We start from the raw sequence: 23,260 nt of genomic DNA on the forward strand, positions 1-23,260 counted from the left end.
AAGAGGGAACAGCTAACCCACCGAGCTCGGAGAATCTTGCTAGAAAAACCCAGCCTAATTGTCCAAACAAGTTCTGCATCAGGAGCCATGTGCTTTTAGGGGCAGAAGAACGCAAAGCTGAATGCTTCAAGCCAAGGCGAGAGGCAATGACCTACCAAGGAAGAGAGGAGCACAGGCCTGCCTATTCCTGCATTTGAATCAGTTTGGTTTGAGGGCTGCTCCAGATTTGTTAGGTTAATAGGTACAGCACAGTTCATGTCTTTCTAAAATGCTTATTTCAGCAGTAAGCAGGGACTGCCAAGCAAACAAGAGGAATGAATCAGCTCTTGTCAGGCGCACACTGATCCTCTCCAACAGGAGAGACTTTCAAGCATGTCTTCCTCTCATTACCCCAGGCCCAGCCAGCAAGACAGTAGAAAATGTGCGCTGTTTCTGAATACACAATATATTAGAAAGAGAAATGCTGACAAAGGAAAGGAATTCTGCAATACTGAGTATTTGCTATCAGCAACTACTAATAAGCCAAAATCATCTCCATGAGCTTCCTTGTATTGCAGAGGTCCTCATGAAAGTATTCAGCATGTATTTCTGCCCAGGGCGACCACTATATCTCAGGCCTGTGGGACAGCCAAGAAATTAGGAGGTCCCAATATGGAAGATGTTAGTGCGTATGATAAAGCCCAAGTATGAACCTATACTCCAGAGCTTCTTGCTTTACAGCAATGCCTCTAACTGGGAATGCAGCAGGGGTTCGATGCAAGGGCCACAATATTCCACCAGAAACAGCTTGAGAACTTCTATATCAACTGCAATATATCCGAGAAGGAATTCAACAGTCACAGAGGTCCCTAAAGACTAGAATTCAGGTGGCTGATGTGATGTTCAAGTCAATTCAAAACAGCAGTTTTCGGAAGACTGTCACCCTTATCTCAAGCAGAAGGGATATTTTTTGTTTCATTTTCTCCTCCAAAGACCTCCCTGTAAAGGAATTCCTGCTGTTCTAGTAGCAGGGAGCAAAGCGGCCAAACTGGGAATGAAGTTTTTCTAAACGCTGATTTTTCCCTTACTAAGTAACCCCACATGATAAGGGACCACTCAGTGCTCATCACGAGTGCCTAGGAAGGGTTAAGCGAAGAGCTGGGAATGAATGGCATGCTTAGACAGGCACCAAAACCCCACTGCAAGTTTCCTAGAAGTCCTTACTCCCTAGGAAGCATCAACAGTGTTGCCCATGCCGTGCTCCTTTGTGACTTCTGCTCCAGGCTTGGGGCAAAAGGAGCTTCAGACTCACAACAAATCCTTTCCACGGCAGGAGGGGACAGAGGGCTCTGCACTTCCAGCAGACAAAATCTATAACCCCTCTCTCTGAATCCGGCCCAGAGACAAGAGTCTGTGAAAACTCCTTCAGACCCAAGAAACTCTCTGCACAAGGTACAGCAGTCCAAGCAGTTTACATGCTGGAGCAGAGTTTGGGTCTTAATTGTCAAACTTCTGCTGCTTCGAGAAGATGGAACTGGCATGCTCTACAGATTGCTGCTCCTCACAAAACCAGCAATGGATATAGTTTTAGTTTTAAAAGGCTCCGAAACAGAAGCAGTTTTTGCTGGAGCACAGCTGGTTTTTCTGTCTAGCTTGAGGCAGCTCTTCGAGGTTTCCCCAACATTCACTTTAAAAATAGAAATGCTTTCTGAAAATCGTAGTTCAAAAAATGCCGCCTGGCCTGCAACAAGGCTATCCTCAGTTTCATTCTTACCCGGTTCACTAACTTCCCACCGGCTCAAAGTAATTCAACATGCAAATGAAAACAGGCACCGCTCACAAACTTTCATTCCCAGAAATGAACACTGACACACAAAACTTCCTTGATACCTCTCACTGCAACTGCTCCACTTTACACTACTAAGAAGAGTGAAAACTCTGGGAACGTCACTTCCCATTGGTCAGGTAGCTGAGATGAGCGTTGCATTACCTTGTTGAAATGCTTCAGGTACATGTAGCACACACCCAGGTTGTGGCTGATCTCCTGTGTGCACAAAAAACAAACAAACAAACCAACCAACCAAAAAAATCCCAATCAGCATGAGGTTTGAGGTATGGGCGAGGCAACCTGCAGAGACACGTTACAGCCACCACTGACGTGCATGGGGACTCCTCTGTGCCTGCCCACACCCTTCTTGCTTCGTAATTCAAATAGCTCTATAAACGCAAGGCACTTCAGGAACCTACAGCCTCATTGCACAGGAAAGACTACAGTCCACTGAGGTAAAAGCAGGGAAGTGAGGATGGTCTCTTAGGAGAGCAAGGAGCAGAGCTCCATTTCTTTGCTGGGACGTGACTCAATTCCCAGTGAGATCGCTGAAGGTGACACAACTTGCCCTTATGGGTGGCTCTCGATCCATCTGTAGGTAGATTGGATACGTACTAGGATATGCACAATACTGCACCCGGCTGCACACAATTTGAAAAACGTGTCTAGCTTTCCAAAATAGAAGCCGAGCACCAAAAGGGCTGATATCCCAATGGCACTCTAAACATGCTTGCAACACAGTAGGAAAATCACTTTGGCATCCTAAACACTCTTGTGACACTGCAGGGAACAAATCACACCTCTAACTCATTGCCAAGAGTTTAATAGACAAGCTACGTGCCATCTTCTTCACCCTGCTACATTTTGGGGAGTAGAAATGCAAGGCTCACTAGTTTCTTGTTTCTATTCTGGTAAAAGCTTCATCAGTTTAGACAGTCTTGACCTTTAAAAGGCAACTCTTCTATTTCCACATTAACCCCCTTTCAATGGCATTTCCCTCCATGCAGTCTCCAACTGCAGAGAACAGCAAAGAATCAGAGAGCTGCTCCTGGTTACTGTGGCTCGCCGAATGACAGAGCACAAGGGAAGCGCGCAGCCTGGCTCTGCTTCCAGTGCTAAGCCAGGTATGGGAAATTACTAATCAAAATACCCACTGAAGTCTGCCTGCTGGGGTTGTAAACAGGGCTGCCAAGCGCACACTGCAGGCTGCCTGGTTAGCTCAGAGAATGCAGACTTGAAAGAAGATTCACTGCATAAAAGGTTTCTGAGTCATCTGGCAGAGGTTGAGTTGAAGAGGAGAAATATACTGAATGCATCCTTGTATTCAGCCTGATTTTTAGACATACTGAGGACCAAAACCACAGCTAAAGAAGCGAGTGGCTGCTGTCTTAGGGAATGAGGCCATTACTCTGTGTAAGCTTGCAGGTGAACGGGACATCCTGCACGAGATCATACGTAGCAAGTCTGTCTGAGAAACAACACTTCTGCACACAAAACAGTCACATGTGGAAGGCTGCTCCCAAACTGCAAGCCACATCCTCTCTCTTCTCATCAGCTTTTCTTTTTGCAGTGCTATTCCTTCACTTTTTTTTCTTATTATTTGGAAGAGCTAATTTAATTATTGCTCCTACAGCTATCAGCCTGTATTTTGCCAAAACAGGTAGTACTTGGTACAACCTTTTTAGCTAACTGGAAGGCAATCTTTTTCAATGGTGTTTTGCATTACCAAAGGATTCCTGATTACTCAAACAAGTTTTAATGATAACTGAGGGTTTCCAAAGAGGGAGTGGCTTCCCTTACTTTCCTTAATGAAATCTAGCTCTGTGTTATGCTAACAGCAATACTCTGCAAAGCTCAGACATGTTGCGCGGGTCTATGTTTGTGCCCCAAGGCAAGGTGGGGGCTCCTGCAGGCAGCAATGATGCCCTGTGCCTGTGATCTAAGCCAGAAGCTTGCAGAGCCACATCACTGTTAGTGACCCTGTGCTAAAAAGCTCTGCTTCTCAGCCTTGCAGCTCCCACTCCGCTCAGACTGCAGACAGCATGAGCTCATCTCTGCTTGGAACAAGTTTGCAGCTGCCTTCATAAGGCTGTATAGAAACATCTGCATACTACAATAATCTGCAACTTACTCATACACTTACCCAGTCCTTTTCATTGAGCTTAGCTGCTTCATTGTACACTTCAATGGCTGCCTTGTGTTTCCCCAAAAGAAACCTGTGAAAGTATTTCAAATTTTACTTTTTCCTGCTTTGAAAGCCTGCTGTGCAACCACCACCCCTTTGCCAGTAAGAAATGATGCTATCTGCTAGTTCTCCAGAGACCTGCACGAGAAGCCCTGAGAAGTTTACAATCCAAGTAATACACCAGCCAGCTCCTTTTCAAGGCCAAGGTCATCGAATCTGAGAGATGCGAGGCATTCCCTTATAGCACTGGAGATGTAAGGAATGAATCCGCAGTCTCCGTAGTCTGCCTTCATCTCAAAAGGAAAGAGCCAGGGGATTGAAAGCAAACTGGACACTCAAGGGACGGAAAGGAGCCGGTAAGGCCAGTCACAGAGCTCAAGTCAGCACCCTTAGGAAGTGGGGTGCTACCTCTTGCTTAAAACACAAAGAAAAAACACCACAATCGCAGCTAGGCAGATAACAGAGATTCTGCTTTCAAGGCTAGCCCACGCTTCGGGAAACCAACTCAAGTGTTGATAAGGAGGAAGCGTGCTCGGAATTAAGCAGCCTGGGATTTCACTGGATGCCTGGGAGAAAAACAAAACATGGAAGGTCCTGGGTGGCACATCAACGAGAATCAATAAACCACCACTCACAGCGATCGTGCCACCTGCTTGAGGTTGTCGGCACTTCGAGGGTTCAGAATGGAACATGTCTGAAAAAGTTCCAGAGATTCTTGAATTTTCCCCTCCAAGCGAAATATCAGAGCTGTAAGACAACATATATCAGGCAAATTAGTCCATTATCTGTAGGAAAAATGTGCCTTTCTGACAGCAGGGACAGAACAGAGAGTACAAATACATTATAACAACGCTCATTTGGTCGTTCCCCCTCTGCAGCAACCTCAGGCAGACTCTGTGTCTGAGGGCAGAGTGAAAAAGCATGTAAAGCACTTGTGCTTGCTTGGAAATTTTCTGTTCTTTAGAATACAGGCAGCCTTATTGTTTGTTAAGATAAGGCCTGGATTTCTCCCCCTGCCCCCAAAGCTTACAGGCTGCAAGGTGTCCTTGGCCAACAAACCTCAGCTGTCCCCCGCCCCTGTAATCCGCTGCCGTGACACATGACGCTGAATTGCAAGGCCAGTTTTTGGGGGATTGCTCTTAGAGGACGGAGGGCAGGACAGGAAGATGACAACCATCCTTAAAGGCAACAGTAAGGCACGTGTCACGTAAGGCATGTAGCTCTAACAGAAAACAAGCATCTGTAACACATTTCACGGCATACAAACACGATCTGATCAAACATGAACACATTAAAGGCCAAGAGTCCCTAGTCTGAGGAAGAACTGAAGGCAAACTCATCGATAAAGAGAAAACAGAAAATCTAATTTGTACATTCCTGAGATAATCCTGAATTTCAAAACCAGACATAGCAAGTAGAAAAATGTCAAAAACGCATTTTTTACATATGAATTTTATACCCTTTTCCTTCAGTTGTTCCCCTTTCTTGTTGTTCACTGTATCTTAAACCAGAAATAACTTGGTGTAGCAAAAAAACCCCGATGACTTTCAGACGCCCATGAACGTACCTTGAACGTACACCGCATATTCACACATGCCATGAGACTCCTGCAGTTGCTCTTTGATGAGTGCCTGAAACAATGAAGCGGAAAGAATACAAACCAAATGTGATCTTCGGCACTGAAAAGCCAATTAGCTGGTGGACTATTACCCCCATATTAAACTGCAGCATGGCAGTTTTCAGAAAAATACAAAACCTCCTGATATTTCAATATGGGCAATCCCTATGAAAGAAAAATTGATTTCTGACTGACCAAATGCCTTTTGCAACATCACTCTGCAGAATTGTTTTGTTTTGTTCTGTTTTTCTTTTCTTTTCTTTTTTTTTAACAACATATAGCTATATGCTTGGTGCAGTGCCCTAAAATAACCTCAATTCAAACATCTTACAACATGTTACTGGACAAAGCTCTTCTTCATGTGACTAGTAAAGATGGTATCACATGGGACATGACAAATATGACATTCACGTAACCAGAATTTGTGCTTGGAAAAGTCAGTATTAATATAGAACTTGCAGCTAGTTTTTGTGATATACTATATTAAAGTTCTATAAAAGTGGTAAACTTTTAGTAGTTTAACAAAGGTAATAAAAGAGATCAAGTTTCAGGTGTATAGATAGGTGTGAATTAATAGATTTTACTCATTTACAAATTTCAATTTTTCAACTAAGTACACGACGTTTTTGCCATAACATGACCAGCTCTGGTTCCTAGCAACAGCACAGGGAACATAAATGTCCTTTTCCCTCTTCCTTTAAAAAGGAATATTTTAATTGCCTCTCCAAGGCAGCGGAGGATCCTTCCACAACAGGCGAGCATGGATCGGAATGAAATATTAGTGCCCAGCTCACAAAATTTGTCCTGAAAACACAAACAAATCGCACATATAATAAAGGCACTGGACTGGGGATGGGACAACTGCAACGGTGAACATAACGGTGCAAACTCATCACACTGGGCCAGGAATACCGGAGCCCTTTTAGTATGTCTCTGCTCACTCCTATTACCAAAGATAATTAGATATCACCTGGGGAAAATGCCGCAAGGAATCTATGGAAACATCCTGTGCTGATAAGGACATCTACCCCAGGCCCTTTGTGGAGAAATAAATTGAATCGGAGCAACTGCAGCTGAGTCGAGGAAAGCACAATGCACAGATGACGTGTACAGGGAAAAGGGAACGAGAAAGAACGATGAAAATGTAAATTCCTGCTGGCTGCACTCGTGCAGATGACAGTTTGGGGTGTCGGGGGTCCCGTGGCTATATTCCACAGTCGCACATGACATGAAATTATAAAAGCGGTCAAAATCAGCGACCTTTGGGGGGATGCGGACTGTGACTGAGAATCAAGCACATCATCTCTGCTTCCTCCGAGATTCCTCTGTTGCTCAAAAGTGGAAGAGACAGAGGGGGAACAAAAAAGGCATTCCTCCAGGCTAGCGATAACCTGGCGCTCCTCCGACTCGCACATCCTCTGTATCCCCTGCCTCCAAGCTGAATGCAAACAAAAGGACCTGAAAACAAGGAGGAAAACTGAACCTAAAACACAGCACGCAGAAGGAATGCAGGGTGACGGCAAGGAGAGGTGTCACCGAGCATCCTCACTCATGAAAAGAAAACTAAACAGAGGAGGGAAAGGAAGAACAGCTCCAGGCTGCTCTTCCCCTTGGAGCTGTATCTGCTAATCTCCTAACCAGAGTCCCTCCACAAGTCCATATTTAAGTCTTTACAGGCGCCATTATCAGATGTTCATAAACAATAAATCTTCGGGATATGGATACCCTATATTGTTCCATCTACATCATATCAGTTTCTCAGAGCAAGAGAGGGCAACAGAGAGCTATCTTTTAGAGATATCTGATTAATTCTCTAAGCCCTAAAAAATCCCACAGCAAAAGGCTTTGTGCTGAGAAATACGATCTGGAATCCCAGCTTTTGCTTCTAAGTTTATTTAACTTGCTGACAGAATTCAGACATATTGGCAGGAGACCAAACAGTGATGAGTGATTTTAATTAATTAAAAGCATCTGGTAATTTTAGTAATTCCTTCCTCGCACATAACAGAAGCGGAGGATTTCTGTTGTGAAAAACGGTTAGGGGGAAGAACTGGAAGTGATGCTACAAAGCAGCTTGTTAGCTTTGCGTGTCAAGGGCTGGAGCCGAGCGACGCTCACGGCTTCGCAGGGTCTGTCCCTGCCCTCTGCCCCCAGCACACCCCTATCCCACGGGGCCTGGGCTACCGAGACAGCGGGTGTTGCAGCCTCGGGCTTCGGGGGGATGTTTGCCCTGCCTCTTGCTGGGTACCAAAATCAGCCAGCGCTATCATTCTCGTGCCATAATGAGCAGCAACATTTGTCAAAAAGCTTGGCAACACAAAAATAGACATAGAAGTAGGACTGGGAAAGCTGTAATTTAACCCTTTCATTTTGGGGAGCTAAGGTTAATAAGCAAGCAATTCTTTCTTGGCCTTTTACAACGTGGACAAATACGGGAACTTTTAAAACCCATGTCAGAGAGAGGCATACCAAAGCAGGGAGCAGAAGAGAGTGCCCAGCAAAACCGAGGTCACTCATTTCTTAGTTAAGTCTTAAAAGAGCAGTAATGGATTTTAAGGAATGTCCAAACTATACTGAAATCAATGAGTTTACAGAAATTTAAGACATCAGCGATAGTGGAAATACCTCTTTCATTTTGAAGGTATTAGACCCCAAACAGCACGTTTGGGACATGCCTGGGTTTATCCCCTACCAAGGCAAGCACCTGGGGGGCATGCAAGTTAGCTCTGCAACTACACTAACATCAGTGAGGAGAAAGACAGACAGACAGACACTACCAGAGGGCAGCTTAGCCCACCTAAGATCCGAACTGCCTTTCGGGCATGCTATCACTCTTCAGTGACTGAAGCAGGATCCTGGGATGTTTATGATCCTGTCTTCCCCGGGACAAGTCCGGGGCTCTGAGCACACATGCACAACACCTGTGCAAAAGGATGGAGGATTCCTCTACAAGCTACGGGTCTGGCATCAAACTCTTCCAAGGTTACCGCAAAAGCAGTTTTGTGAGCCATGAGGAAAGGTTTTGCTGCCCATCAGAGCCTTTCAGTTTGACAGCTACTGCTGCAAAACTGGCCTGCCAAGGAGAAGAGTATTAGCTCCATTCTCTAGATTTTTTTTTTTACCCTTTTTTGCTTCCTTTAGTGACTAAAAAAGACCTGGAGAGCTCAATATTCCCTTTACATCACCCATTCAGTTATTTTCTGTTTTCCTGAACTGTGCATCTTTTCTGCACTTCAGGATTGTACATCTGATCACAAAGCCAGTAAATTCACAAAATGAGAGACCAAGGAAATGCAGACATATCAACAGAAAATGGAAGCAATTTTCTATTTAGACTGCTAATCATAACTTTTGTTTATATCTATTTAAACCAAGCCCTGAGAGGAAATCACTCTGCTAGGGATACTACCCTCCAGCTCCATTAATTAAGACCTAAATGAATTTCCTCTGGCCTGCCACTTTCCTAAGCAGCCCCAGGAATCTTCCAACAAAGAGAGACAAGACAGGTCCTGACCAGTGCTGGTGTTTCAGAAGGAAAATAATCCTTTCAGATCTTCCTAGCACGTTACAGAACCAGGTTCTGTAAGAACCTCTTATTCCCCCTCTCCTGCCCATTGCAGATCACCTTTAATAGCTTGTGTGCATTTTATCAGGAAAACACACAGTTTAACAGGCTTGCCATTCCCTTAGTTCACTCACCATTGCAGTTCCAAATCAACAACCACTTCCAAGTTATCCTCCAAAACACAGATAAATTAAAAGGTGCAACATACCACATGTGAAACGAACAAATTTCATTCAAGCAAAGCCAAGACCTTTTCTCACACTCGGTATAGAAATGTTTTACTCGACTGAAGTGTTTTTCATAGCATTTCTGTAGTACCATTGAGAGACTCTGAACTATGAAACTGAGTTATAATTGATGGGAAGACTGTTTTGTCAGCTGAAACAAGAGAGGTTTGCAATTCTTTTGATTTTTTTCTACTTCCAAAGAAATATAGAGCTCATTGGTACCTCTAGAGAATTGCAATTTTGAGTCCTGAATGTAGCTGAGAATTTGAGAAAATTAAAGTTGTTTTGACCCTTATTTTAGCTGCATCGTCTCTTGGTCCCCTTATTCCAAGGGCTTCCCCTTACTCCAAGGGAAGCCAGGAAAGAGTGTGGTTAGGATCCAAACTAACCTCAAACTAGGGACGTTATGTTAGACATGCAGAGATTTCTGGGGAAAGGAGAAGTCTTAATGACACCGTAGCCTTCTGTTGGCAGTGCTCAGTGCAGAGTAGATAGATGATCATGGTATGGCCAAGGTATGTGGTGCACGGCACAGCTAGATCTGGCTCGTATGTCATTTCATAACTTCCTCAAAATATTTCCTAATGCCAAGTCTCAAATGCCACTCTTACCTTACATGCGTCGTAGTCTTTGCGGACGTAGAGCAGATAGATCAACCAGTTTTTTCTCTCTAGGATTGGTAACTCCGGCGCTACATGCAAAACATGAGCAGAACACACTAAATCAGAATGGTCAGCGGAGAACTTGTGCACAGCACACACAGATTTTCTAAATGGCCAAGCACAGCACAACTAATGAAGAACTGCAATTGCACTCACCAGACTTGGAGCCTGGAGAATGGCTGTGTCATTAGTGCCCACTTCATTTTACAAGGAGACATTTCAAATTGATGGGTAAGAACGCATTGTTCGAGACAGACACACCAAATAAGACCTCTTAATAGGAAACAGAAAACTACTACTTTGAACAACTTGAGGCATCTGCTCCTTCTGGCGCAGTCACTGGGGCAAACGGCACCAATGCATTGACTACACATAGGTTTTAATTCAACACTAATGCTGGTTTGACAGGATTAGATCTTCCAGATATGCAAGAAGCAGCTTGGGGGAAATGAGTTGGATTCACATTTTGTAACTAGGACAGAAGAATCAAACCTCTGTAGAAGAAGTTTCTGGGAGCGAGAGAGAAGGAAACAGGTATTACACACAAGAGGAGATTTTGGAGATATTGTTTTTCTAAAACCACAAGGGAAGGTGTGAATAATTTAAAGAGGTCAAACGTAGTTCTTTGAAACGGTGAAGGGATGATGAAACATCACAGGTCTGAGATATTGTGAAGCTACTGGCAGAAAAATGTATTTGATGCAGTGGAGGAGAAAGACTCGAGCTCCAGTATTTCAATCGTAAGGAGCCTGCAGCAGTAATTATGGCAAATCACGAATGGATGTTGCTTGGTGATATTCATGTTGGGTTTAAAAGTTTAACACACTGCTGTGCATTTCATTAAGGCTTGAAATGTATTGCTTGTTACTCGTTTCTACCGTTCAGATGCTGGTAGCTGCGAGGTAACCATAGCAACCGGCAAAAAAGCTATATGTTTGCAAGTCAATATTATGACAGAAGTGCAGAAGCAGAGCAGGGCGAAGCTTGTTGCAGGAGCGGTGATTACGATACAGCACCCGGGCACCTTCTCCCAGCCCCCACAACCCACCGCAGCGCGGCGAAACGGAGGTGCAGGCTTGGCTTCCAGGAACCCCTCACACAAGGCAGTGTTTTAGAGGGTCCCTAGGCACCGCCGTGAGCCTGCAGCACAGGTCAGGATCGCATCTCAGAAAGACGAAACTCTGCGGCAGCAAGGGCTGAATCACGTCGGGACACTTTATCAGTGCAAAATATTATTATCTTTTGGAAATTCTGAACTTTAATCACGTGAGGACTGCACCTGCAGCTAGCAGCAAACACACATCGCTCACACAGCAAACACCAGGTTTTCTCCACAATTATCCCACTACAGTATCAATGAAAGCACTTAAAAACAGCTAAAATTTATTTAGCTGGTACTAAAACTACTTTCAGAAACTGAAGCTGAAAAAAGATATTTAAAAGCTATCTTGTCTTTGTATTCTATAACACCCATCCAGATTTACACTGGGATGAAGTTGAGATTTAAGCGTACGCATCAGCAACGTAAGTTCAGATACCTTATAAAGATGGTTTAATTATCCCCCCAAAACAAGCAGAAAAATGAGAATCCAAACAAGTGATTCAAAAATGCTAAACTCATGGAAACGCAAAGATCAAGAATCCAAATGTTTTCAAATTCTGCCCTACTGTGTAATAACCGGATCCTTCCAATTAAAGCATTTTAATATCTCTGTTCCCAGATCGGGTTAACTTGATTTCTGATGACACTATGTTTTCCCTTTCTCCTTCTCCAGGGTTTCACTGCAAGGGAAGAGTTAAAAGTGGTACCTAAATAGCTATGAACTGACTGAGAAACAGTATTTCATCACGAGTCTGGAGGGCTACGGTCCCGAAGTCCATCGGGGGTTACATAATTCATTTACACGTTTATAATGACTTCCCTGTGCAAGTTATTACGGGGGCCAGGATTTGACAGAACTTTCTTTTCCTAGAACAAATATAGCAATTACAGATCCTAGAGCATGAACTCGCATGCGCCTCTGCCTAGCGCCTCCGGTTGCCGCTGGCTCATACAAAACACCGAACCAGATGGATCACTGGCCTAGATCCACTAGAGCACGTCTTATGTTCTTATGTAAGCAGAGATTTAAGTGCAGATGTTGCAAACCCTATGTAATCAGCAAGATTTCAATTACAGTCAAATCTATAGCAAAATTTGTCAGTTTGGTGCCATTCAAACAATGCTGCCTGGTAATACTGCTTAAGATATCAAAATCCTATATTGCTACAAGCAATGACAGTTGTTTTATACTGGGAAGAATCAGAAGACCTTCTAGATATATCCATGGACCTGGTCTCAAACCTGATACCAATTTTAGTGTGAGCCTTACAGAGAGGTGAAAAAGTAGCAAAAAGAATGCCATTAAACCTTAAAAAATACGTATATAAGAGAGCTAGCTGGCTGGCGTATGTTCTCGGCCGAGATGGGAAAGGTCAGATTGCATTAACACCCCCACACGAACCTTTTGGGGTACATCGACAAGGGGCTGGAAGACCTCTTGGCTAATTCCTGCAGGAAAGAGGTGTTCCACGGCTTTACGACTGAAGGGACACCATACTCCACTCCCGCGCCGCGGCAGCTCCTGCCGAGGACGCTGCTGGGAAGGAAGAAGTAAGGAACGCTCCCCCAATCCGGGCACCAAAACACTAACAGTCAGGATGAACACTGAACAGAGCACCGAGCTGGAGTGGATCCTGCGTATGAACGCTACAGCTTTGAAAAAACCCCACCAGAGACCGAAGGGGAGAGTAACGCTGTCTGGAAATGAACACAGATTTTTATAACGGATTTGAGGGGAAGCTTGATCAATTTACCACAGCCCGTCTCAAACACCTATGGCGTAGCCAGGCCCAAGAGACAGGAGTGTTTGCTGTCACTGTCATTTCTCCTCATTACTGACTTGCTGCTGAGAAATGAGTGGAAACGGAAAGGAAAGGAAAGGAGGCGACGGACACTCGCTCAACACTTCGCAGGCGGTGTCTGCCTTGCGGTCCAGAGACTGCAAAACCTAGAAGAGATATCTAAAAGAGCTCGTCCGGAGACAAAACAGAGAGAAAACAAAACCGCCACGTGACCCAGAAGAGAACGGCGTTCACATCTGCCGAGATAAGCGAGTTTTGCTTCCCCCGGCAATTCACCGAGCTAATCCTAAACTGGGAAAACACTGGGGCTTTTACTCCCCTAAAACGGGTTTGAAAATAGCAACAAGCCTGATGGAGAAAACATCAGCTGGTTTTTCTTTTTAATCCTCCTCTTTATTTTATAAGATAAACATCAAATTGGTTTTAGCAGCAAGGCCAGAAAGAGTAAAAAAGGCAGACTAAAATGCTTCATGCTTTTATAAAAAGATATCTAGAAAAAGAAAGAAAGAAAATATAAATGGTTTGACCCCTGCTCTGAAGAAATCCAGCATAAACATCATGGACCAAGTCTGGTGTGGAGCCTTCACAGGACAGGGAAGAGAGGAAGGGCAAAGAAATTGTGAAGAAATTAATACTTCGGTAGAGGTATCAGACCCACAGGAACGGGTCTGACCCTCAAAAGGAGCTGTGGGCGGTAAAGGACTATTCCAGGACTCTAAATTCTTTTCAGAGGCAAAAAGACTGAAAGTTATTTAGTTGCACGTCCCTCCACGGCCATTTTAATTTGCATTTCGGTCTTTCCGTGAAAGCGGTGCGATCCTTACTTTTCCCTTATTCGTCTTCATTACGTTTGCTGCCCCCGCCAGCCAACAAGGCCCGTCTCCGCGCAAAGGGTCCCCGCGCGCTTTCTGAAGCGAAGGGAAACGCAGATCCCCAGCTATCTCTGCCTCTCGCTGCTGAGCAAGGGCACGAAGCATTTTGTCCCTTTCGTAAAGGACCTGATTCAGTCATTACTGGCCCTAATAGCTATGTATTTTTTTCCGAAGCTTAGTAACTCCCCACAGGACACCTGAACAGAGTGAGCTGGACCGGAGAGGAAAAGCAGAAAGGTATTTGCCCACAAAGGCGTGCACAGACACTTGGGGCTCCAGAGCTCCTATCGCAGCAGCCCCAGCGGGCTGGATCCAGCCATGGTGGCCGCAACAAACGGCAAAAGGACAGAAAGAAGCAGGAGCGCCAGGCCTCAGTCCGCTCCGGCTTAAAGAGGATCGGGAGCCCTGGAGACTCCGGACGGCAAATCACCGGTTGCAACCTCGCCTGCGTTAGAGCCTGCAACACCTACTGCCGCAGCTGGGCACTGCAGAGCTTGCTGCGCTGGCAAAGGCCACCGCATGTGGCCTCCCCGGAGGAGCAGAGCACATTCATCAGGTTTGCAGGCTGTCTGCACTGCGATTTTTCACCTTCCTCGAGATGAGGACCCTCAGAAGTTCCTCCTCTGTAACCACTGTGTAGCACATGAAAACCTGCTTCTCTGTCACCTTTCACACCCTCACAAATGATCCGGCATCTGCAGGGATACAGGCACTACCGCTTAAAAAAATAGTGGTTTATACCTTCCAGTGGGGGGGGATCAAATTATTTTCTGTGAATCAATCTGCTCAAGGCCAGTCCAAGAAAATGCAGTTATCCAAAAACTTGATATCTACAGTAAAAAGGGACTGTAGCTTGCATAATTATCTTTTGGCCTCTCTTTTCCAGGATGACAAAAGTCGAGTCTCATTAAGCAAGTGCAACAGAGAGCCAGGCGCCAAGTATATGATTAAATACCTCCATCAAGAGACAGGCCAGTTTCTTTGAAGTGTTTTGATTGAATTCAGAAGGGAATCCATCTGATCCAGCGCTTTCTCGCTGGCCGGTGATTGATTGCACAGCCCGCTTCCAGCGGTGTGATTTTTCTTTCTGACAATGCCCCTTTACGGAAGTCACCGGAGTGGAAACCCCACCAGAATCGGAGTAAGATCATCAGGTTTGTATCTCTGCTGCCCTATCATCACTCTTCGCTGTAGTCATCCTATTAGAGATTTTCTCAAAGGAGTGGGAAAAAAAAGAAACCAGAATTATTCCCTTTTGTGAAAACCTCCCAGGGAAATTATTTTGTGCTTGCATCTTCATATTGGGTAATTATAGCTTCGATACAATCTATTAAACAGTGCTTTTTAGATTTAATAAAAAGGTTTTGAAGCTGCTGTAGTGTAAGGAAAGAGGGGAAAAAAAAAAAAAACAAAGAAAGAAAAAACCCTGGAAGGCTTCTATCTAATTTCGGGGGGGGGAAATGCTTGCCTGAGCCAAAGCCGTCCTCCTCAAGACACTGCCAGGTGCAAGGAGACCACGTGCGTTGTAGGCACAGCCAGAGCAAACAGGACTTCGGCTTAACAGCACAACCGTCGCGATCAGAGAGCCTTTCGCCCGTCCCCTTACGTCCCCCATCGCGCACTGCCAGCTGCCCGGAGCACCCCGGCACTGCTCCCGCAGAAAGCACAGATCGGCTGATGGCTCTCCTGATGGGGGGCTTGAGAAAGGATCTCAAATTCCTCAAATTTCAATTCAAACGTAATTAAATGAAAGGTCTGGATCCACCGTAGCAGGCACCACATATGCGGGTAAGATTATCCACCAGGCCTGGTTTGGATCCTGACTCAACTATCCCTTCCCAAATCCTAATTTAAAATTATATGGTGTAAAACAAGTCGATCTTGAGAAAGCATTCAAACACGCAGGTATGTTCAAAACTAACAAAAAAAGCAGACACTACGACCCAAGTCTCTCGTTGTTATAACATTTTGACACCAATAGAGCTGCACCGCAGAAGAATTTGTGAAGCGCATCTTGGCGCCTATCAAAGCAGGAGCGCGGTGAAGCCAAGAGGGAGCCAAGTTACCAGCATCAGAGAGCACAAGGCTCATTCCAATGCCCAGAAACAGCTCTTGGAGCTCCATTTCCTCTTTTAAACTAATCCTGGCCATCGGCTTTACAGAAAACGACGGCCTAATGACAATTCGCCCGCTGCTGGAGGAGGCCTTCCAGGAGGAGGAGGAGGAGGAGGAGGCAGGAGGCCGTACACGCGCGTCTCAGCACCAGCATCCCCAACGTGCCTCTCGACTCCGAACCCGCTCTCCTGGAGATACGCGGTGCTGACGTTATTGCCAGGGTTACAGTTATTCCCACTCGCGGGGAGGTGAACGAGAGCCAGGGCTGACCTTGGCCCGAGCGTTATTTCCAGCTCCGCTGCCGCGCTTGTCACCATGGCACCCAAGCGCTGCACAGAACTAACAGGTAGGAAAACCCGCAGCAAAGCAGAGGCTCCCGCCCAGTCTGATCTTACACTTTCTTAAGCACCGTGCCACGGTCTGGAGAAGGTTTATTGCCGGCCATAGAAGTGGTTACAGTCCAAAATGAAGCTTGTTGCTTCTGCAGCCGTATTTATTTAAATATTGATAGGAAGGGAAAGGCGAGGAGGAAACCAGCTGTGCACGTTTCCCTTTTGCCTCGAGCCTCAGAAGCTGCCAACGCGAGGAACTGAGCTACCGCTTGTAAAACCAGTGAAAGCAGAGGTAATGAGCATCTCCGAAATAAAAATAATACTGAACTAACAAGGCACAAACCCAAACAGCTACTCTAACGCAATGCACCACTGCCGGGAATTGCATTTTCCAAAATAAAGCATGAATACTGGATGGAAAGCATTTTTAAGCTCTAACACCAGGATTTCTAGATTTAAAATCAACTGCCCGCTTTGATAGCAGTGAAGCACTCTACAAAACCCAAGCTGGGCAGGCTCACAGACAAATTTAACGAGAAATCCTCTTCCTAGTTCAGATACTCAAAGGCTTTTACTGAGTGTGCAACAACACAAATACATTATAGCTTTAAAGAAAGCTATATAGGAACGTTGTCCTTCATGTGCCCAGATCCATCTTTGGAGTCTGAAGACAGCATAAATGGAGACATCATGTATTCAGAACTCAATAATGACAAAAAATAACTCAAAAAATAAACATCCAGAGCAGATGGTTTATGCTGTACGTCACTCATTGTGTGTGTGTATCTCTATATATGCACACGCACATGAGAATACAGCTGTCTGTGTACACAAAAACATGTAAAATGCATATAAACAACAGGGAAAAAAGGAGAGCTCTTTACAGCCCTCTCCACCAGCAGCTGTAGCCCTTCTCTCTGCTTAATCCCCTTCCCCAAATTGCTGCTGGAATGCCTTTAAATCAAGCAATAAACCTGTATGGTTGCTAGTTATTTACAGTCAGCTGGGGTTAATAAAGCTCATCATACACAATCCCGATGCTGGCGAGAAAGCCATAATTCAGAGCTGTGATCTTACTACCGTGTATTAATAGCTTCACTGTACACGGAGAAAACTGGAAGGAGGCGGAAAAACAGGAGCAGGTTTAAACAAAAAGCCGGCATTCCTGACTCCGCACCTCCCCCTGCAGGAAAACAGGCCAAAATTAAAAGGAAGAGCTCTCCGTGCCGAAAATTGCATCTTAAATCTGCTTTGTACACTAGAAAAACCAACAATGGGCATTCTGTGCCGTTAGTATACGCTGCATAAATCTTAAAGAGTTGTTATCCCCGACATCACCAGCTCGCCTGAGTTAAGACTTTTCAAGTTCTGAGTTGCTCCAAATAGAAATGCTTTTCTTTGCAGGCGACAGATACCTCCAGCGATTATTCGGTATAAATGTTTTGTAGCACGCGCTCCTCAAGTTTAACTCTTCAAAGCTAAAGCGGGAAGATGTAGAAATAAATACGTACGTGTGACCACCTGGGCCTTCCCAACGCCGCAGCCCGGGCGAGTTTCCCGGCGACGGGAGCAGCCGGGTGCCGGGCCACCCTGCGGCAGCGGCGCGAGGCCTGCGGAGAGCATCCTGTACGGGAGCACAGTACCATCTTTTGTGTCGTACTGATCAGGCTGTTTGAGCCTCGAAGAGCAAACGACACCAGGGTGGAATTTAGCAACAAATACGAGCTTTAAAAGACAAAATTTTAAAACGATGGTTGTCTTTATTTACCTCAAAAGCCAAACGCACAAGTCTGCTTCCTCGGCGTGAGCCAATTTAGACCAACGGCGCTGACGGCTGGGCAGAGCTGTGTTCTGAACGTAAGAAAAACGAGCATCTCGAACCGTTTCTGCCATTTCTGCCCTTAAATTCAAGTTAATCTACAAAGAAATGTGCCGCTTTGCACAACAGTTCTGAGCACTGGGGTTCAGGCTCTAAACCTTCGGTATAGCCTCCTGCCTCTCACCTTCTGTAGCTAAACGGCTTTACCCCGCGGATGCCTTGGGCTTACTATCTTGACGGGCGGGCAGTAGCTGGAGCTCCCTTCGGGGTCCGTTTGCCAGTGCTGTTCCTAAACTGCAGGGAGGTAGAAGAGGCCTTTACAAGAGGCTTCTCAATAAACCGGCATCTAAACAGCACCGTAGCTCCGAGACAGCAACTGATGTCCACCCACTGTCTCCTCTCATAGGAAAATAGGGATAGAGGACACTTCCTCCACAAAAGTAGCTGCACTGCCTGCAGATGTTCCCAAAATAACCTGCGTAACTAGCTTCTCATTAATTCCACGCACTCGGCGGTTTCGGGATTTCCAGTCTAATCCTTGTTTTGGTCTAAATTCTGCCCAAGCTTAGTCTTCTCCTGTCTATGGTGCAAGATATTTGCAATGAAAATTAAAACTAAAACCATTGTAAGACTTTTGTAAGAAAAACTGTCCTATTTACATCAAAACCATGACAGGGACAGCTTTGGAAACTTCCCACTCAGCAGGAAATAATACCTAAAAGCTATCCGCATTTCATCCACTGCAAAAGAAAAGTATTTTGTAGTTGGTCTTGCAAATGGTCCAACACTTTCTACTATGAGACCCTGTTTTTGAACGCACTCGGTTTTTCCAGACTTACTGCCTCGGGATGAAGCTTTCCATGTCAGACGTCTGTCCCAGAATGAGTATCTGCCTGCGCAGCCTTCTCTCTTCCCCCTGGCACATGTGCCTTATGCTTGCGTAATTAAAGTCTGTAGCCTATCTACAATTACAGGAAAACACGCTAGTATTTTCACCAGGTCCTCTGCGTCATCCTACAAATAATGAATACAAAAACGAATCAAGGTTGGACGGTGACTAAAACTGTTCTGAATCAGGAATGTACAGTGACTAAATCGCAGGGCTCCTGTGGCATCTGCTACGCAGCTTAAAACATCTGCGGCAAAGGGGACAGAACTGGAGAGAAATTAATGAATGACCTCTTTGGGAAGAGGGTGTAATACCACCCATGAGAAAAGAAATCTCACTCCAACTCCTGCCACAAAGCTCCTACCTAACACTGGAAGATCACCTCCCCAAGCTCTGCAAAGGTGGCCACTATAGGACAAGCCATCATTTCCTGGCTGCACAGCTTGAAAGACATGGGACCTGCTATCTCACCGCAGTCACTCGAGCAAGCAAGAGCAAGCAAGATCAGCAGGAGCCACGCTCTGGACGTGGAAGTGCTATAATATACACAGTTAACTACTCCGAAAAAATCAAGCCCTCAGGTATCAAAAGTTGGGCACCCAAAATTAGTGTCTACTTTTGTTTATCAAGAAGAGTTGTGAGAAGTGAAAGTCAAGTGTCATAGCAGTTATTCCCTCAAGAGTTTTTAATATATGATACACTGTGTTTGAGCACTACTCAGAAGAACGCTGCAGCATCAGAGAATTTATCTGTGGGATTTGACAGCTAAACAGAGTATGACGTGTGCCTGTATATTGAATAATGGCGAGATTCTTTATTAAAAAAGCCCTCCCTGAGCTGTGAGCCCTGTTTCAGCAAGCTCCATCACTACTGTGCAATGGATGTTAGAGAGCTCGGCTAAAGTCAATACGTAATCATGTCACTAAAGACTCAAGGGCTTGCGTTAAAGTCACACAGACAACATCAATTCTGCCATCTCCAAGTGGGATGCATCTCCCCTAACCTGGGCATCTGAAAAGTGAGGCATCTGAGTTACTTGCCTTGGACTCTTTTTACAGTGAAGAGGAGGAATACGTGTCCCCAAGGAACGATACGCCTCATCCAAAGGTAGGTGGCTAGGAGAGGTCAGAGGAACGGCACCCAGATACCGCTTTCCACTTATCAAAGGAGGAGCACAAGTGATCTGCTCAGATTTAAAGCTCTAAGTCAGAGATATGTAATTCAGGAAAATGAATCCCACCCTTCCTAAATTTGCTACTTACTACTTTTATACAATTTAAAAAAAAATCACAATAGGAGATGCCATTTTATCTGTAAGCAGTACACCAACAGACAGACACTAAGAGGCTGAGTGCTTTAAAACACCAAAGAAACTTGCCTAGCATCAAAGGTCTTTAAGGAACTTCAAAAATAAATTCACCAACTGAAATGTGATACAAAACTAGCATGCTACGATCGTACAGTTAGCCCTTCTAAAGCTGGGTTGCCATACTTCACCCTCCTCCTCATCCTAATCTAGTGTGATATATTCCTTGACAGCAAATGATCAAAAAATACTCAAATTATACATACTTGCTACAAGAGGTGACATTTGTATAGCACTTTTCAGTCATTGCTTAATTATGTTTACTTAAAAAGCAGATATGGAACCTCATCTTTACAGAGAGGACCGAGATAGGCTGGCAACGACCAAAAGATGTTAAAGCTAGACCTAAAACGAGGAACCTTCTGATTTAAAAGTCAGTGCTGAAGTCTTACAGTGATGCCACTCTTGACAATAAGATCTACCTACTGTGCTGCATCTGAAAAACGGTCCGCGGTCACATAACCACAGATATTAACGTACACACACAAGAGGGCAGAGCTGCACTAGCACATTCACACTAAGTGCTTCCAGACTTGCAAATTCTTTATGGTGCCGAGATTACTGGGTTGTTGTCCTGGGGAGAAGAGGAAGGAGTGACGAAGGACATACAAACCTAAGGGAAAAACTATTTTAGACAGAAAAAGGTAGTAAGTACATTATAGCTACAATATAATTACAAATATACATACAATATAATATAAAAATGGTAATTTAAGTTTTTTAATCTAACTTTTCAAAACTAACCTCTGCATCAAATCCTGAACGAATTAAACACAACAGGACTATCCTCTTTCCCTACAGAGATGAAAACATGAGCTTCTCATATAAAACAATGATGTAATTACCCACTGATCTATATTATTTAGAAATCACTTTCTTCTAACAAGATTGTAGGTTCAAATGGGCTAAAAAATCTGGCTTGAACCTGACCGCATGGAAAGAGAGTAGCATGTACAGATACCGGGAACTGCGTTTGCTCCCCTACCCGACATTTCCACAACGACCTTTTCTGCTTAACACACTTAAAAGTATTAATTAATTGAATTCAAGGGGGTTGTTTTTTATCTGGATTTCTCAGGCAGCCTCACTCTCACAAGTTCAAAGGCAGCTTTGAAGCTGGCTCAAAGAACGGATTTATATCGATTAAAAAAATATATATTAGGAATTCAGAAGTGACCAGCGCTGCAGTGCACCGAATCCACTCCTCAGGGTACTAAAAGGTTCATGTTCTCCAGAGAGCTTGAGTCATTAGGATGCTTCCAGGAGCAGGAGGGATTCCCGTCGGCTCATCTGCTAGAGCGGGAACCACCTGGCGAGGAAGAGAGCTGCATTTGCAGAGCGGATGATAAGACACATACGCTTGTTTATTCCTGCATGATCTGAAAGTTATTTGTTATCTAACAGTCATATTTTAAGATCACTTATCTTCAGGAGCACTCCCTAAGTAGAGTCAATACCAGAAAAAGGGAGCTTTGCCGCCTATCAGATCTGCAAGTGCAATTATTTTTTATTTGAACCCGTTGACTATATCCTTGTCTTCAAAGGTGAGTACCTATGTAAAAAAGGTGGCACTATCAGTACTTGCGCTAAATATTGACAAGGGATTTAGCTGGAGAAGAATAAAGCACACCGCTTGCAAATATTCCAAAATGCAATTAAACAAAATAAACCACCCTGATAAGATGCAAAATACTTCGTAGCTGTAACCCATCCAAAACGTAGTGTGGTGAAAGAGTGGCAACTCTGAGCCACATGGAGGAACATTAATTACCACGGAGCAAAAACCGCAGCTTTAAAACACATTCTTACATTGCACGCTTCCCTATTTCTAGTCTCTAACTCATCTGCAATAACCAAACCTAACTGAACTTTGCTGTTACTTACAGAGGGACACTGTTGATCACTGATACACCAGTCTCATCAATCATTTTAATCTGAGGTCAGTAACTTACTTTGTCTCAGTAATGGAGAACGTAATAAAAACACAACAAGCTTCATTTCCCCATCTCAAACAACCCACCCTGGCCTTACAAGACATTTGGACTAGTTAGGCTGGTAATCACACAGGACAGAAATGAACTTATCTAAAAAATAAAAATTACAAAGACTCACAAGCCTTGAAACATCCAGACACCTGGTTTATTTTACAGAAATGTGCTGATGCGAAGTGATGAGCACGCTGAAATGCCTAACAGGCAGATCTGATCAGAGGGCAGACGGAAATTTCTCCGTACTACTGTGCTCATACATCTTGTCCGCACCCTTCAATACTGCCTTTAGCAGCGCTGGAACAGGCCGAGTAGTGCTCTGTAATACATACATTTACATAGCATTGTTCTTTTAACGTCTCCAAACATTTTCTTAACGATAATGAAAGTCAGCAGCATCCCAATGCTGTCACTGACTATTAGACTAATCTTGTGGTTGATAAACTGAAAAAACCAAAGTTGAAGCAGTTTGCCAAAGGTCACAATTAATCCAGGGCAGAATTCCTTGCTTTAAAGGCTAGACAAACATACCTACAATGCGTCCAAAAAATATCCCAGTGCCCAGAACCGGGCAGAACACTTAATCCCTGCTAATCCTTTTACAATCCACGAGGGAAGATTTTAGCTTGGAAAAGTAGCTGCCTGATCCTCATTTGGGTAAACACGGAAGGTAGCTGGTACCGATTCAGGATTCTGCTCCTTCAAAGTCTGAAGGATTTCTAGCCTAAGTTTTCCCAGTAACTCAACTGTACTCCACTTTAATCTACTATCTAGTATTTATTGTGTTAGAAATTTTTTAGGATTCTATCCTGTTATTAAAAAGGCATCGTTGTAGCTCAGCAAAAGCTGGGGTCTATATTTGTGTAAAAATCAAAATGCGTTTAAAATTGTTCCGTTAGCCTACAATCTAC

The 23,260-nt window shown here is 44.4% G+C and overlaps 1 protein-coding gene across 3 annotated transcripts in view; it reads right to left on the minus strand.

Annotated features, from left to right (window-relative positions):
* The window catches only part of BBS4 (Bardet-Biedl syndrome 4), a 42,934-nt gene that overhangs the window by 12,483 nt on the left and 7,191 nt on the right, over positions 1 to 23,260 (minus strand). Inside the window, exons 1-6 of one of the 3 annotated variants that reach the window (XM_064517639.1) lie at positions 14,796 to 14,816; positions 10,014 to 10,093; positions 5,560 to 5,623; positions 4,628 to 4,739; positions 3,951 to 4,023; positions 1,970 to 2,023 (exon numbers count right to left, since the gene is read on the minus strand). In XM_064517639.1, coding sequence (XP_064373709.1) covers positions 1,970 to 2,023; positions 3,951 to 4,023; positions 4,628 to 4,739; positions 5,560 to 5,587 — 267 coding nt within the window. In that variant the 5' untranslated portion in view covers positions 5,588 to 5,623; positions 10,014 to 10,093; positions 14,796 to 14,816. Of the gene's footprint in view, positions 1 to 1,969; positions 2,024 to 3,950; positions 4,024 to 4,627; positions 4,740 to 5,559; positions 5,624 to 10,013; positions 10,094 to 14,795; positions 14,817 to 23,260 lie in introns of those variants that run through there. The other 2 variants (XM_026115235.2, XM_026115244.2) reach the window with 2 other exon arrangements.

The sequence above is a fragment of the Dromaius novaehollandiae genome, chromosome 10, assembly GCF_036370855.1.
Source record: "Dromaius novaehollandiae isolate bDroNov1 chromosome 10, bDroNov1.hap1, whole genome shotgun sequence".
NCBI classification, from domain to species: Eukaryota; Metazoa; Chordata; class Aves; order Casuariiformes; family Dromaiidae; genus Dromaius; species Dromaius novaehollandiae.